Here is a 14,817-nt window from a genome sequence, read left to right as displayed (position 1 = left end):
GACAGCTGTTCGTAGCCACGTAATTTTAAGATCCCTGGCTTCTTGTTCGTTATTCTGCGTTTCATAGACACTGCGCATGCGTGCGATTCAGTGATTCAGTCAATTTGGTCTAAACTTCGTTTTCCTTTAGCCACTGTACAATAACGCATACTGAGAGGGGAATGTTGCGAACATTTTGAATTGATATTTTGAATTGATATTTGGTTGCTTATTTTTAAGAAAGTACTGGTAGCATAGCCAGACTGAATTGTGAATCGACTCTCTTTGTCAAACGACTCAGCAGGAACAACCAAGATGGCGAACATGGACGTGTTAGCCAAAACAATAGCGAAGGATTACGTGTAAGTAACGCCTTTACTGACTTTATATCGCATAATTTTGGTATTTAGATATATAAATATGGGTTACATGTATTGGAAATGAAAACGCTTCCGTACAACTTGTTTGATATGTAGTTTCCTGTCAATATCAGTTAACGCATTCTCTGTTTCTGTGGTCAACGTAAACCAGCAGTATGTTTTTGTATATACTTTATACCATCGACAATGGAAAATACGTCCTGAATACCTTGTAATTGTAATTGTGGTCATTTATCAAAACCAGATTATGATAAGTATGTTAATATTATTGTACTGTTCTTTACTCTTTTCCAGAGATGATGTGGAGAGCTCTGACAGTGTGGCTGAAAATGAACATGGACCTGGTGAAGATGGAGCTAGAAAAGCAGATAACATGGATATTGCCAGGGTGGAAAGACACAAGAGAAAAAAACACAAACATCGGAGCAAGCACAGAAAACATAAATATCCCTCACCAGATGAGAGGGACCACAAGCACAAGTACAAACACAAACATAAGCGGAAACACAGAGACTCGTTCAAGGATGATAGAGACTGTTCTGCTGGCTGTGAAGGTGCGGTCATCTCTCCAAAGCGATCCAAACTTGATGACCTTGCTGCTCTGGAGGACCTGGAGAAACAAAGAGCCATGATTCAAGCAGAGCTTGACAATGAGCTGATGGAAGGGGCTGTGCAATCAGGTATGGGACTGATATTACAGGGTTATAACTCCGATTCAGAGGAGGATGGGGAGATCCAGCAAGCTGTGCAAAATGGTGAACAACAGAGACAAGGTTTTGATGCTTGGGGACATGCTGGAAGATCTCGACAGGATTACGTAGATGATGAAAAAATGTATCCCTGGCTGGAAGACAGAAGCATGTCTGACGAGATGGCAGTCCGGGCCCATAAATCAGAAAAAAGAGTTAGTAAGACTGGGTTAGAAGTTAACATCAGTGAGAAACCTAGTGGTCCCATCCAAGCGAGGGAGCGGAGACGATCCCGAAGCGTTGAGAGATCCAGAGATGGTGGTCAGAGGTCTAAATCTCCTGTGAAATCCAAGGACTTGCCATCAAGCAACAAAAAATCAACTACACGGCCTGAAGAGCAAATTGAAGACCACAGATCCTCAGAAAGAAGGAGCAGGTCTAGATCTAAAGAAAGAAACACAAACTTGCCAGAAGCTGACAGGGAGAGAGACAAGAAATCAGTGAAAGCACCCTCAAAAGAAGCCTCATCTGGAAAAGAGAATCAATCTCCTAGCAGAAAACAACCTCCAGAACAACACAGCCTGTCTGTGCGGCCCAGGGGCCACCGCTCACCTGAACACATCCCTATTGTCCAGAGTACAGACAGGGCATCCAGACAGGACAGATCTTCATGTCACAACAGATCCCCTCCAAGGAGAGGCCGATCTCGGTCTGTTGAGAGGAGACGGAGAGAAGAAGAACGACATAGACTTTCCAACGACAGGTTCTACCTCTGTTTGTTTAAATCATAGATAGATAGATAGATAGATAGATTATAACTTATATTGTTCTTACGAACATTCTTTGTTGTTACCCAAAATTAAATTTCTTTTAAACTCACTTTCATATTGTTTTCTTATACTCACAGGATGCGATCTCGTGATGTGGCAGGGGGCCGTAGCGAGGAGAGTCCCTCTCTGAACTCCAGACGAAGGTTAAACCACTCGCCTGTCAGACGAAGGTCCCGTTCTCCCAGGAGACGAACCAGCAGGTCTCCTCTCAGATACAGGTGATTGTGGTGTGCGGTAGCATTCAAAACTGTGCAACAATTCGCCATTTAGAATAAGCTTCAATGAGCTAAAAGTAAATGCACAAATAATAATTCATAAATTTGTACCTATTTTACACATCCTCTGTAGAAATAAAGGTAAACAGATTGGCTGCTGTCCTTGTAGTGTAATTTTAATGACAAGGGGCATCACATTTACATCTGAATGCTTATTTACTTATTATAACATCTCTCAGTAGAATCATATTGTGTAGATCTAGGGAGCGTGATAGGACGGAGCGCAGACAGCAGGTACACTCGGGATCACAGGAAAGGCGGAAGAGAAGGAGCAGGGAACGAGAGGACATGTTTAAGGGCAGTCTGTCTGAAGGGATGAAGCCTGAGCAGGACTCGGATGATGAAGTGTGAGTATTAATGAAAATTATGTTTTGCTTTTACGTTGCTGATCATATTTGGACTTAATTATGAATACTAATCTGTGTCTAGGCTGGAGGATTATGACGTTGATGAAGAGGACGAGGAGGCTTTGATCGAACAGAGGAGACTTCAGCGCTTGGCTATCGTGCAGGTTAGAATATTTTAATCTCTTGTATGGCTCTTGTATGTACCACTGTTTCAACAAAAAAAATATTAAGCAGCACAACTGTTTTGTTACATGTTACCAACCCCCAGACTTTTGAACAGTAGAGTATGTAGTGTGATTGTATTTGTATTGTGTCCTGTACAGAAGTATAAGCCAGTGAATGAGGACAGTAACATGTCAGGACTCTCAGAGCATGGCAGTCCTCAGAGTAGCACTCACAGCCGATCACCATCTCCCGATGACATCCTTGAGCGTGTGGCTGCTGATGTCAAAGCCTACGAGCAAGAGAACCTGGACACATTTGAGGATAATGTGAAAGCCAAGCATAGTCTTGTCTCTCAAGAAAAAGATGGTATGTCATCTGCAAAATATCTTTCAATTAAAAGTGCACTTTCCACTTTAAAAAATTGTTCAGATTAGGTTTAACAATCATGTTTAAAATGATGTACACATACATGAGAAAAACGGATTAAACTTTTATTTTGTACAAAAGGTGGTCCCCGCTCATGTTGAGATCACATGACCAGTGAGTGCTCACGACTATTCATCAATTCATATGGAGTGATCATAAAATTGCGAAATGTTTTTGCCCTCCAATAACCTATTTAAAAATTTTACATTTTTGCATTTTATTAGTTTATAACATATAATAAATACACCTGCAAATATATTTCTGAGACAGCACTAGTAATTAATAACAATTGCTTGATGCTACATCCATGCCAACAGGTGTCAGTATAAAGTCTAAAATGGCACTCATATCAGTTGTTTAGGAAGACAAAAAAGGAGAGTCATTGAAATTTGAGACATGAAACATTTACTCTGATGTAATGCAAGGTGGTCTAATATGTTATCAGCAAGTTTACGTTCCTTTCATTGCATCATTGTTCTTTTTCTTTAGGTGGTAATCTGAAAAAGCCAGCAGCGGCAGATATGTTCACAGAGTCAGATGACATGTTCGCTGCTTACTTTGACGTGAGTAGCCAAGTTCTTTCTCTGTGCATAGGTCAATGGCTTTGCAAGCCCCAGAATTTGATTGAATTTGTCCATGTAAGGGGATCTCTACAGGTAGAGTTGCATAGTCCTCTGCAAGCTGTTGTTTCTGTACTGGAAACTTTGTTCAAAGCTTTTTTCCCAAGTGGGTAATCTGACTCTGGTGCTCGCTGGATCTCGAGGCCCCTCAGACTTTGAAATGGTCTCTTACGGTGTCAGTCACTCGTTCATGAATGAACATTTTAATCAACTCTCTGAATTCAATCATGTTGACATTGACAAATCCACATCTAATCTCTCTCCGCAGAGTGCCAGGTTACGCGCCGCAGGCATTGGCAAGGACTTCAAGGAGAACCCAAGTCTCAGAGATAACTGGACAGATGCAGAAGGCTATTACCGTAAGCCAGTTGTCTTGAAGCAAATGCTGTATTTAAATCTATAGTATCCAAAACGTGTTTATAAGATTGAAAAATATCTTAACTTTCATGTTAAAGAGGACATCATAAAGGTGATTGTTCTTTTAATGTATTCAGGTGTGAACATTGGCGAGGTGTTGGACAAACGGTACGGGGTGTACGGCTACACTGGACAGGGTGTCTTCAGTAATGTGATCCGAGCCAGAGACTTGGCCCGAGCCAATCAGGAAGTGGCAGTGAAAATAATCCGCAACAATGAGATGATGTAAGACACTTCTCTTAAAAGCTTAATGCTTAGCCTTTAAACACTTCTGTCTGGTACAGTTGGATTTCTGATCAAACCACAATGTGTGGTGTTGGTTTCATCCACAGTTTTAATGTTCTCAAATAAGTTGTGTCATGGGGATTTATTTGGATAGGAACTGAGATCTAGAGTAGGTGTAGATGTGTCCTTCATGTGATCAAAGGCCACATGTTTTCTCCCACAGGCAAAAAACAGGACTCAAAGAGCTGGAGTTTCTAAAGAAACTGAATGACGCCGATGCAGATGATAAGTTCCACTGTTTGCGGCTCTTTAGGCACTTTTATCACAAGCAGCATCTGTGTCTGGTGTTCGAACCACTCAGGTACATTACAGTTAACAGATTCACATGCATCAATGCAGCTTGAGTTGTTCTATTAAAGGATTAGTTGACTTCCAGTATAAAAATTTCCTGATAATTTACTCACCCTCATGTCTCCCAAGATGTTCACGTCTTTCTTCAGTCAGAAAGAAATTAAGTATTTTAAAGCAGCTTCAAAAGGTTCTACACGATCCTCTGTTTTCCTCAAAAAATTACTTTTCAACTGAAGAAAGAAAGACATGAACATCTTGGATGTCATGGGCATGAGTAAATTATCAGGAATTTTTTATTCTGGAAATGAACTAATCTTTTAAAGCAACTTTAATTTTTTTTGGCTTCAGCATGAACCTGCGGGAGGTGTTGAGGAAATATGGCAAGGATGTTGGGCTACACATCAAGGCTGTGCGTTCATACAGCCAACAGCTTTTCCTGGCCCTCAAACTCCTCAAGCGCTGCAACATCCTGCATGCTGACATCAAACCCGACAACATTTTAGTAAGTCACAATTCTTGTGCCGTAAATATTGAACACTGACTTCCATCTCTATCTTACTATATAAACGTATTTAATACTCTAAAGGTGAACGAATCCAAAACCATCCTCAAGTTGTGTGACTTTGGCTCAGCATCACATGTGGCTGACAATGACATAACACCATATCTGGTCAGCCGCTTCTACAGGGCACCTGAGATCAGTAAGTAAAAACTTAAGGAATCAAATTAAAGCATCTGAAGAAAAAAAAAAGATTTTTATAAACCCATCTGAAATTGGGAAATGCTTGATTAGGCTTTAAGAGTGTTTCTTCCTCTTTTTGCAGTCATCGGAAAGTCGTATGATTATGGAATCGATATGTGGTCTGTGGGCTGCACTCTCTATGAACTATACACGGGAAAAATCCTTTTCCCTGGGAAGACAAATAACCACATGCTAAAACTTGCAATGGACCTGAAAGGAAAACTTCCTAATAAAGTAAGAATTCATCAGATATTAGGAATTAAAACAAAATGTATTAAAAAATAGATAAAAATATTTTTTGATATTTACAGATGATCAGGAAGGGTCTGTTCAAGGACCAGCACTTTGATCAAAACTTGAACTTTTTGTATACGGAATTCGATAAGGTCACTGAGAGGGTAAGTGTTATATATTCCATTCACTAAAAAAAAAAAAAATATGAAAATAGGGCTGCATGATTTGTAGGAAAAAATTATCTAATTTTAATATTACTGATTAAAAAAAATATAGATGTTTTTCAAAAAGCTCCATTCATTTTATAATTAAAAAATATCTGTATAAATTACTTCAGGAAAATCAAATCCATTTTCTTAACCTTTCACTTTTTTCTCATTCTTCCCCTCTACACCCATGTCTCTTTCTCTGCAGGAAAAGATCACGGTCATGAGTACCATTAACCCAACTAAGGACCTGTCTATGGACATGGTGGGTCGCCAGGCGCTACCAGAGGACCAGCGAAAGAAGGTTGTTCAGCTCAAAGATCTGTTGGACCAAATTCTGATGCTGGATCCTGCCAAGCGGATCACCATCAATCAGGCATTACAGCATCCTTTCATCCAGGAGAGGATATGATCAGCAGCGTACCTCAGAGATTAATGATGGTTTTGTATCTACAGATATGACTCAGACAACAAAAGACGTTTGCATATTTTACTGCCATGCTATTTTATTTTAGTCTCTGATTTGTAGTATGTTTCAGAGCAGGATACATTCAAGATCTACTTTATTTTATTATCATTAGATGACCTACAAGACACCCTGTAAGCTGTAAATCTTTCAAGATAATCTATATTGTTCAGATTGCATGCTTTATACGCAGCTTCTTGCTAATAATAATTTCAAATATATTTGATATTATGCTCAATGTTCAGAATGTCAAAATATCCATTTGTGTGCTAAGTTCACAGACCTTATATTTTATGTAAAATTCTAGAATTTGATGTAAACCAAATATTACTCAACCACCAAGGACTGTTTAGAGTGTGACATAAGTAAGACCAGCATAAATGCTGTCTATATCCACCCTCCCGTAGGTGTGAGAGTGAGAACTCAACCTGGCGTGCAGGCCCATGGCATGCCCCTTGCCCTAGGTGTGTTTCTGCTGAATCTGAGGTCTTGGGTCCTGCTTGACCTGGTCTGCAGGGAAAGCCTCCTCTGTAAAGGCAGGTTGTACACCTCTATCGGTACACTGAAGGTAAGCTAATCCTTCCAAAACAAACGGCATCAACATTTTGCATTCTTTTCAAGGCCAAAAATAATGTGTCATCATAATGCCCTTTTGGCTTCTCCTGCATGTTTACGGAATGTAATTTGGAGAAATGGACACGCATTGAAACCCTTTGTCACCATTTTGCTCTGTACCAAAACCTAGTGAGGCATCATAGATTATTATATTATATTATATTATATTATATTATATTATATTATATTATATTAATTATATTATATTGAATTTTCAGCAGCCATTACTCCAGTTTTTGCTGTCACATTATCCTTCAGAAATCCTTCTAATATGCTGATTCAGTCCTTAAGAAACATTTATTATTTTCAGTTAAAAAAAAAAAACGTTCAAAAAGACCAGCATTTATTTGAAATATAATATATCTTTTGTAATATTATAAATGTCCCTGTCTTTAATGCAACCTTTCTGAATGAGTGAACTTACTGACCCTATACGTTTGCGCAATACTAAAAATGATTATAAAAATTTTAAAATTAAAAACTATTTGACTCAAATTTTGTATGACTTTTTATATTTTTTTACGTTTCGTTATTTTATTATGTTTATAGAGTATTGCATTCGTGAACCTACGTTGAGCATTCCAAAATTTTCACTTTTGAGGGCGCCGCCTTAGTATTCAATAGGCAGTGAGGCAGCTTCACTAGATTTTGGATCAGAGCTTCTGTTGTGGTGTTTCTCACAGAGACAAAACAGTCGGTATGAATGAAAAGACTGACTATCGCTTTCTCAAAAATGGAAGGAACCGGTTACGGTTAACATCGAGGGTAAGGGTGAATCCAAGTATTTTTAATGGACCAAGCACCTTCAGTGTACTGCCTCTGATAGACATACCTCACCTTTTTCAGAGTTGTCACACTTATGCGTCATAGTTTTTGCAAATCTATTGAGTGTTTTCAATATGCATGAGAATATGTTATATGTATGGCTTCCAATGCACTACTGTACAAACCCTCTGGTGTGTTTTTCACTATGCGTAGACTATTTAGATGTATTTTTTGTGACTGTTCTTGTGTTTGTGACAATGTTGTCTTTTGATACAGGGGTTTTCCTGCTCTGATCTATGAATCTGCTTGTTACAAGCGGTAATTGCTTCTTTATTCATATCTCAATTCCTTATGTTCCAAATCTATACAACGGTTATAAAGTATGCTGGAAGAATTATCTGCCTGTTATTTTTGCAAAGCCTGTCCTGCATGATAATGGAATAATTATAATAAACTACAAAAAAATAATATTATTTATCATCAAAAAACAAAAAAAAAAAAAAGTCTTTTTTTTAAAGAAAAAAAAACATGAATTTAGACTTCCCACAAGTTGTCCGTCTTTCAGGAATTTCATGCAAGTTTATCATAACACTGTAAGAACATAATTCAGCATTTTAGGAAGCTTATGGTGGGCTTATGGTGGCTTATTGTTTCATCAACACTAACTGCTGTTTGTGCTGTTTCTCCCACTGTTTCTTTGTGTTCGAGTATATTCTCTGGCCAAAGGAGACATGTCTGTCCATCATCCTCCTGCCTGCCTCTGCTTTCAAAAGGATGAGACCTCTTCAAGGCCCTTTATCCAGGTCACTCCTAAAGGCATGTTTAGATCCAACACAAAGCAAAGCTCTGATTAGAAATGAACAGCCAGTTCAGAGGCTAATTCTCATGGGATTAATGTTCCCATCTCATGTGTAGTATTAATTAATGTGTAATTTCTAATCCAACTTTTTAGGGCTGTAGATATTAGATGACATTAATGAATTTGGCAGCGGACAATGGGTTTCCGACCCAAAATCTAACGATAGGGGCCCTTTTCTTAAAAATATGGGCAGCTGTATATTTTCCTGTATTAAAGCCCTTTTATTTTATGAATGAACTTTTATACATTTTTTTTTTATTATTATTATTTCTATCTACCAGTGTTGTTATTGGTCTGATCATAGAATAACCTATCCATATTAAGCTTTGTGAGGACTTTGCATTGACTTTATCCATTGGTGTGAACCACAGAGGTTCGTTCTTGGACCGTTTTATATTCAAGACCTTAAAAAAATCAACTGATTTAGTCACCTTGTGTGTCAGCTGATGAGTGTGTATTTCTCCAGGATATTTCAAGACTGTATACTTTCTGTAATGTACCAAGATACTGGTATATTTATTCTTTGTATTGTAGGTGCTGTCTGTTAAAGAAGACTTAAAGGAAATCTCATCTGAAAAAAGGTTTCTGTTTTAGAGCGAGCTTTTACGAGAATTAAGCTGTTGATTTTAAGCTGACAATACAGTATGTGGTTGAATAAGTAGTTCCTCATTTAGCCTATGATAGAATTTGACAGTTACTGATTCTGGTTTTGATTTTGTTTTTTTGTTTTTTTTTATAATTTAGTAAAATCCAAATTTATTTGTACAGTATAACAGAATTTTTGCCTAAACCCAATAAATGCCACCTAAATTTGCAATGTATAAGCAATTCATACTTCTAATTCAAACACTATATAGTGTTACTATATATATATATATATATACACACACAAACACACATACAATGCAGGTATTCAAAATAAAATAAATTGACTCAACGTACATAAAAATTGTTACAATCTGGTATTACACATTCCAGAGTTATTAACCAAAAGGTAATGCTTTTCCTTATTAAAAAATACATGTTTGCATGTCGCCCACAAAAGTACCCGTTCTTGAACCACAACTAACCATTTTCAATTCTGTTTTCAGGGTAAGTGTTAAAATTTTCCCTACTGTCATGGCCACGTGTGATTCCAAGTGTGAGAGATCCTGATGGCCAGCTGCTGTCCTACTCTATTATTGAAGTGCCTTTCAAGAGCTCATCTTCTTATCCACTCAAGGGGGAAATTACCAACATCTGTACATAGCATAACAATATGTTCATTTTGTATCAGATCAGCCAGTACTGCATAAGAATATAAATAAATGGTGAATTTTACAATGACTTGTAGTCTGGTTTCATTTTATGTAGAAGTGTTTATAACACTGCATTCCAGTTAGTTTTGCTGCACGTGGTTAGCGCAAGTTCCTTATCACTTGTCTGTATCAGTAAAAAGCAGCCCAAAGCCCACAAAAAAAAAAAAGAGCTACTAAAGAAATGTTTTGGGTTACTGTGTAAGATGTTTTTTTTTCCCAAAACTAAAGTTATTTTTCTGTGGTAACTGACAGCATGCCACAAATGTTGTTGATGGAACACAACTTGTATTGAATTTGGAAGATTAAATACAGTAACATGCACACAGGTAATTACACACTGTCAATCTTAAAGCTTAAAACCCTTAAAAATAATTATATCATGTTTTCCTGCAAAGAGCTTTAGCAGGAACATTAGTCTTTTCAGAAGTCTTCTGAGACTTTGGCATGGCTTTCTTTGAGGGTTTGCATCTCTTCGAGCTATTTGCACTACTGCACTTTTGTGGCATGCTCGAACGAACAACAAGATCTTGAACAAGGGCATCAGTCTTCTTTAATTTTACCACACCCGAGTGTAGTTTCTTAGGTAAAGCCGGCGGTTGCTGAAAACCAATCCACATCTTTCCAGCATTTGGCGAGGGGCGATTATGATGTGTAGACTTTGAATGAGAGCTTGAAGAAAGGGCGAGTTTTGTTACATCTTCTAAAACTGAATTATTGCCTTTAGTCCTCAAGTGTTCTACCTGAGAACAAGGGCTTTCCACACGTCTCAGACGGTTGGCGCTTCGAACTAAAGCAGTTGTTGGACGAGATCTCAGCGCTTTCCCTTGTTCTTTCTGTATAGTCGCAGTCTGAAGTTTCTCCAGTTTTAGCATGCGTGCAGCCATAGCTGTGACACAAGGATCAGTGTAACACAAGTTGTGCTGGTTCTCCAAATCATCTGCTGTGGACTGGAATTGACTAAAGTCGAGATCTTTTAGTGGAAATGGAAGAACTTCAGGATACACTTGCTCTCCTTCTCCAGTCACTGTAGGTTCTGGATCTCTATCAAATAAGTCCGGCCTCAGCTCCAATTCTACAGCAGTTTCCCATTTTAATATAGGTTTATTGTATTTCTCTTGGTCAGAGAGGTCACTGTTTTCAGATTCGACTGCTATGGATGCTTCAGTTGCATTTCCTTCAAGAGGTTCATTATTGGATCTGCTACAAAGGGAATTACTGATTGTCTTGATCTCATCTGGTCGTTCGTTCCTTGGAGAAACAATGCAGCTGAGCTGTATGGGGTGGATTTCCAGTTCTGGTCTGGTTTCTAAATCAGGTTTATGTTGAGAAATGTGTTCTTGTGTGTCCCAGAGGATTGGAGGCTGAAGACCAAGCCTCTGCCATCTGTGTGACAGCCTGCCATCTGTGTGTGTGGGGGGGGGGGGGGGGGGGGGGGGGGGGGGGGGGGGGGGGGGGGGGGGGGGGGGGGGGGGGGGGGGGGGGGGGGGGGGGGGGGGGGGGGGGGGGGGGGGGGGGGGGGGGGGGGGGGGGGAGGGGGGGGGGGGGGGGGGTGGGGGGGGTGGGGGGGGGGGGGGGGGGGGGGGGGGGGGGGGGGGGGGGGGGGGGGGGGGGGGGGGGGGGGGGGGGGGGGGGGGGGGGGGGGGGGGGGGGGGGGGGGGGGGGGGGGGGGGGGGGGGGGGGGGGGGGGGGGGGGGGGGGGGGGGCGACAGCATCCTTAACTGGGTTTTATGATGTTGCTTTGAGCTGAAAAAAATTAGTACAAAAATGTCAGTTACAGGAGAAATATTTCTCTAGATGCCATTTAACCTCTTTAATAGATATCCAAGCATTGTGGCATGGAGTATCAGTTCCAGGTTGGCAAAGTGTGAGAAGTCTAGTGTTGCAGCATGATACAAAGCAACATTCAGTTCAACAAAAGGTTAAGATTGCTGGCAAACACAGCAGGTCTGTGCCAAGTACTCATCTTCATTTCTAATATATTCATTTTACATTAAACACAAAGTGTAAAACATATAGGTAGGTAACAGAACACCTATTGCAAATAGTACTGCCAATGCCAGCGTAATTAGAACGGATATTTCAAAATGCTTTACACTTAGTTGACCCTGTCAAACTGATGGCTATCATCTGGCAGGCAATGCCTAATGGGTCAGTAAGAAGTCAGTATCTACTTACACTTGGGATGATTTCGTTGGGCTGCAACAGGTGGTCGGTTCCTGTGCCGTACAGCCATTAGAAATGCTTTCCAAAGATACCTGCAAAATAAAATGCATTTCAATTTTTATGATTTTCAATAAAATATAAATTTTGCACACATATTACTTAAAAATGTATACATGTTACTGAATATCACAAAATATAAAACATTGAAAATATATATATATATATATATATATATATATATGTATATATATACACTTTTTTTATTAGTTTATTTTATTAATTTTTGTTCAAAGAAATGCCACTTGGTGTGACACATTGTCATCTAATGCAATGACATTCAGGAAAAATACATTTATTACATCTTGGAGTTAATGTACATGCATAAATTAATTTAAAGTATATATATATATATATATATATATATATATATATATATATATATATATATATATATATATATATATATATATATATATATAAAATAATCCTCAGTTACATTGGCAGCTCAAGTAACTCCATATGAAACAGAAGAAACACTGATACCTGTTGTGTGTTCACTATCGCAGACATGTGCAGACTTTCCAGCCGCTGTACTAACTGAGTAATGTAGACGTCCTGTGAACCGAATATTCAAACAAGAGTGTCAATAGACAAAGGATATGTCATCTAAAGTTACCTATGTGGACACACTGTCTAGTTATATGTAATGCGTCTATTAAAAACATTTCACTTGTAGAGATTAAAAAAAAAAAAAAAGAATTATAAATATTTTAAACCTTTTGTTGCCAAAGACAAAGTAATGAAGATTCGAAGTTTTAAAAATATATTTGCAAAATCCCAACTGATGGCATGCAATTGGACTATTGTAATATATAGAAAAATTTTCTGTTTCTTTTGGGTCTCATATAACTGGTCATTTGCATAAGAATAAACTCCTTACCTTATGACACTCTGCTGACCAAGATGTACCTGGGATGAAACAAGTTATCAAGATTAAAGATCCCTCATGTCTGGACTGAAACTATGAACAGTGTATCATAGACATTAACTCACCTTCAGGTGGTGGTGTGAGATCTGTCCTAAACTTGCTCTGGACCCGCCAGGTACTCTCCAATGATACATAAGACAAATTCACATGACAAGTACAGACAGACCTCTAGTCAAAACGCTCATAGTTTTTTTCATAACACTCTATGAAGACCCCATTCAAAACTTGGATTGACCTCCAAGTCTCTCACTCAGAACGCTTGGCAGGTAAGCGATGATGTCACGCTAATTTGCATACTGAATTGTGATTGGTTTTTATGTATTCTTCTATTTACATGTTAAATTGTGATTTTCTTCCTTATTTAACAGTTTATATTTCACATTACTGCCACTTACAGTAGGTGCAGCAGGTGCGCTGCAAGCCACTCCATGCGACTTCCAGCTGATTTCATCCTTCGTGCTTTCCATAGAAAAATCATAGATCATTTCGACTAAATAAGAACATGTGGAATGTTCTTCCAGGTGCTCTTCTTTCTTCGTCGTCTAAGTTCCCGACGGTCGCTAAATTTTGATGAGCGAACATGTCGTCAAATGTAATCATATCTGTAAAGAATGAAAGCACATGCGAATAATTGCACGCTGAAACCATGGCAACCCTTCACGCCGCCCGCTCTGCTGTCGTCAGCCTCCATCCATTCATTGCTGAGCAGTCATCTGTGGAGCTGCTATGTAGGCTACATCCATCAGCAACTGTGAGTGAATGGTATACGGGAAAATAAGGTTTGTTTAAAATAAAAACAAAAAATGCAATGAATCCATTTTTTTCGGGCTTTTATTCCACGTGTATAGTGTTAGCTGTATCATCTGTGTGCCTGGATAATTCTAAACACTGGAAGACGACTCGGTATAGGCCTATTACTCTTTTTTTAAACTTTTTTTAAAAACATGTTTAACATTTTAAACGTTTAATGCTTGGAAAAATCAGCATGTTCGTCACTAGGGGGAGTCTAAAAAGGGATTTTAAGACCAAAATATTAATATATTTGATACGTCACTGTGTGATTGTAGTGTTTATACTTTTTTTACTTTAGTTTTTTAAGTGATATGTTTAACTGCAGATTTATCGGCGATTGACAAGCCAGCCTCAGTCACATGTACCCGCACACACTGGAAAGAACATACGTTGGCTTTCTGCCACTGCCACTTCCTGTCGAGAGTAGAGCATGCAGACAGATTTAAGGTTTGTTTGTGCTTTGTGGTTATTTGACCCTGCCTGCACTGCACAAATGTATTCAAAAGCAAAGACACTGAAAGAAACTGCAATCCCTTTTACATTTTAAATCAGTAAAAAAAACAAAAAGCCATAACTCCATTTTATTTAGCAGTGTTTGTTTAAATCAGTAGATAAGATGTATAAAACAACACATCATCGATTTGAATTCTAATAAATTGATATAATGTGGAAGTTTATGTGTTTTTCAGTGCCATATCCTGTATGTCCATTGAATGCAAGGTACTTTTGAGTGTACGGTGTGTGTTCATGCACGTGTCTGTTTTCTAGTGAGTGTGTCTCCCCACAAGACCCACAGCAAGTAAACCAGACAGATAGTATACGTCATATTCAACGTTTGAAGCCACCGTACGCACTTGTGGCCGTCTGCCAGATTCAAATGGCAAGCATCACATTTAAAGTTGTTATTCACACTTTTATACTGACAGAAATATGTTTGGAGACAAGGTGAGAAAAAAGGTGTGAAATGAAATCTTGTTACTGAAAA

The 14,817-nt window shown here is 38.8% G+C and overlaps 2 protein-coding genes and 1 long non-coding RNA gene across 3 annotated transcripts; 2 read left to right on the top strand and 1 right to left on the bottom strand.

Moving 5' to 3' along the window:
- Nucleotides 1-80: 80 nt before the first annotated feature.
- On the top strand, nucleotides 81-7,217 carry prpf4ba (pre-mRNA processing factor 4Ba). The gene is made up of 15 exons (XM_042718511.1): nucleotides 81-341; nucleotides 654-1,811; nucleotides 1,956-2,096; nucleotides 2,351-2,500; nucleotides 2,583-2,664; nucleotides 2,824-3,031; nucleotides 3,581-3,654; nucleotides 3,980-4,070; nucleotides 4,206-4,353; nucleotides 4,577-4,714; nucleotides 5,053-5,206; nucleotides 5,291-5,405; nucleotides 5,529-5,680; nucleotides 5,758-5,844; nucleotides 6,095-7,217. Exons 1-15 carry the CDS (start codon nucleotides 295-297, stop codon nucleotides 6,296-6,298), a joined length of 2,949 nt encoding a protein of 982 aa, XP_042574445.1. The 5' UTR covers nucleotides 81-294; the 3' UTR covers nucleotides 6,299-7,217.
- Nucleotides 7,218-8,232: 1,015 nt separating this feature from the next.
- Nucleotides 8,233-9,917, top strand: LOC122136214. The gene is made up of 2 exons (XR_006154028.1): nucleotides 8,233-9,172; nucleotides 9,683-9,917. It is a non-coding gene; the product is annotated as an uncharacterized LOC122136214 (long non-coding RNA).
- Nucleotides 9,253-13,848, bottom strand: LOC109102733. The gene is made up of 7 exons (XM_042718510.1): nucleotides 13,436-13,848; nucleotides 13,106-13,160; nucleotides 12,993-13,021; nucleotides 12,596-12,667; nucleotides 12,065-12,144; nucleotides 11,600-11,632; nucleotides 9,253-11,284 (listed from the first exon to the last, which is right to left on the bottom strand). The coding sequence occupies exons 1-7, from the start codon at nucleotides 13,523-13,525 to the stop codon at nucleotides 10,267-10,269; spliced, it is 1,377 nt and encodes a 458-aa protein (XP_042574444.1). The 5' UTR covers nucleotides 13,526-13,848; the 3' UTR covers nucleotides 9,253-10,266.
- Between the last annotated feature and the right edge of the window lie 969 nt (nucleotides 13,849-14,817).

Source organism: Cyprinus carpio, chromosome B2, assembly GCF_018340385.1.
Source record: "Cyprinus carpio isolate SPL01 chromosome B2, ASM1834038v1, whole genome shotgun sequence".
NCBI classification, from domain to species: Eukaryota; Metazoa; Chordata; class Actinopteri; order Cypriniformes; family Cyprinidae; genus Cyprinus; species Cyprinus carpio.
This window is presented reverse-complemented; position numbering and strand designations above follow the sequence as displayed.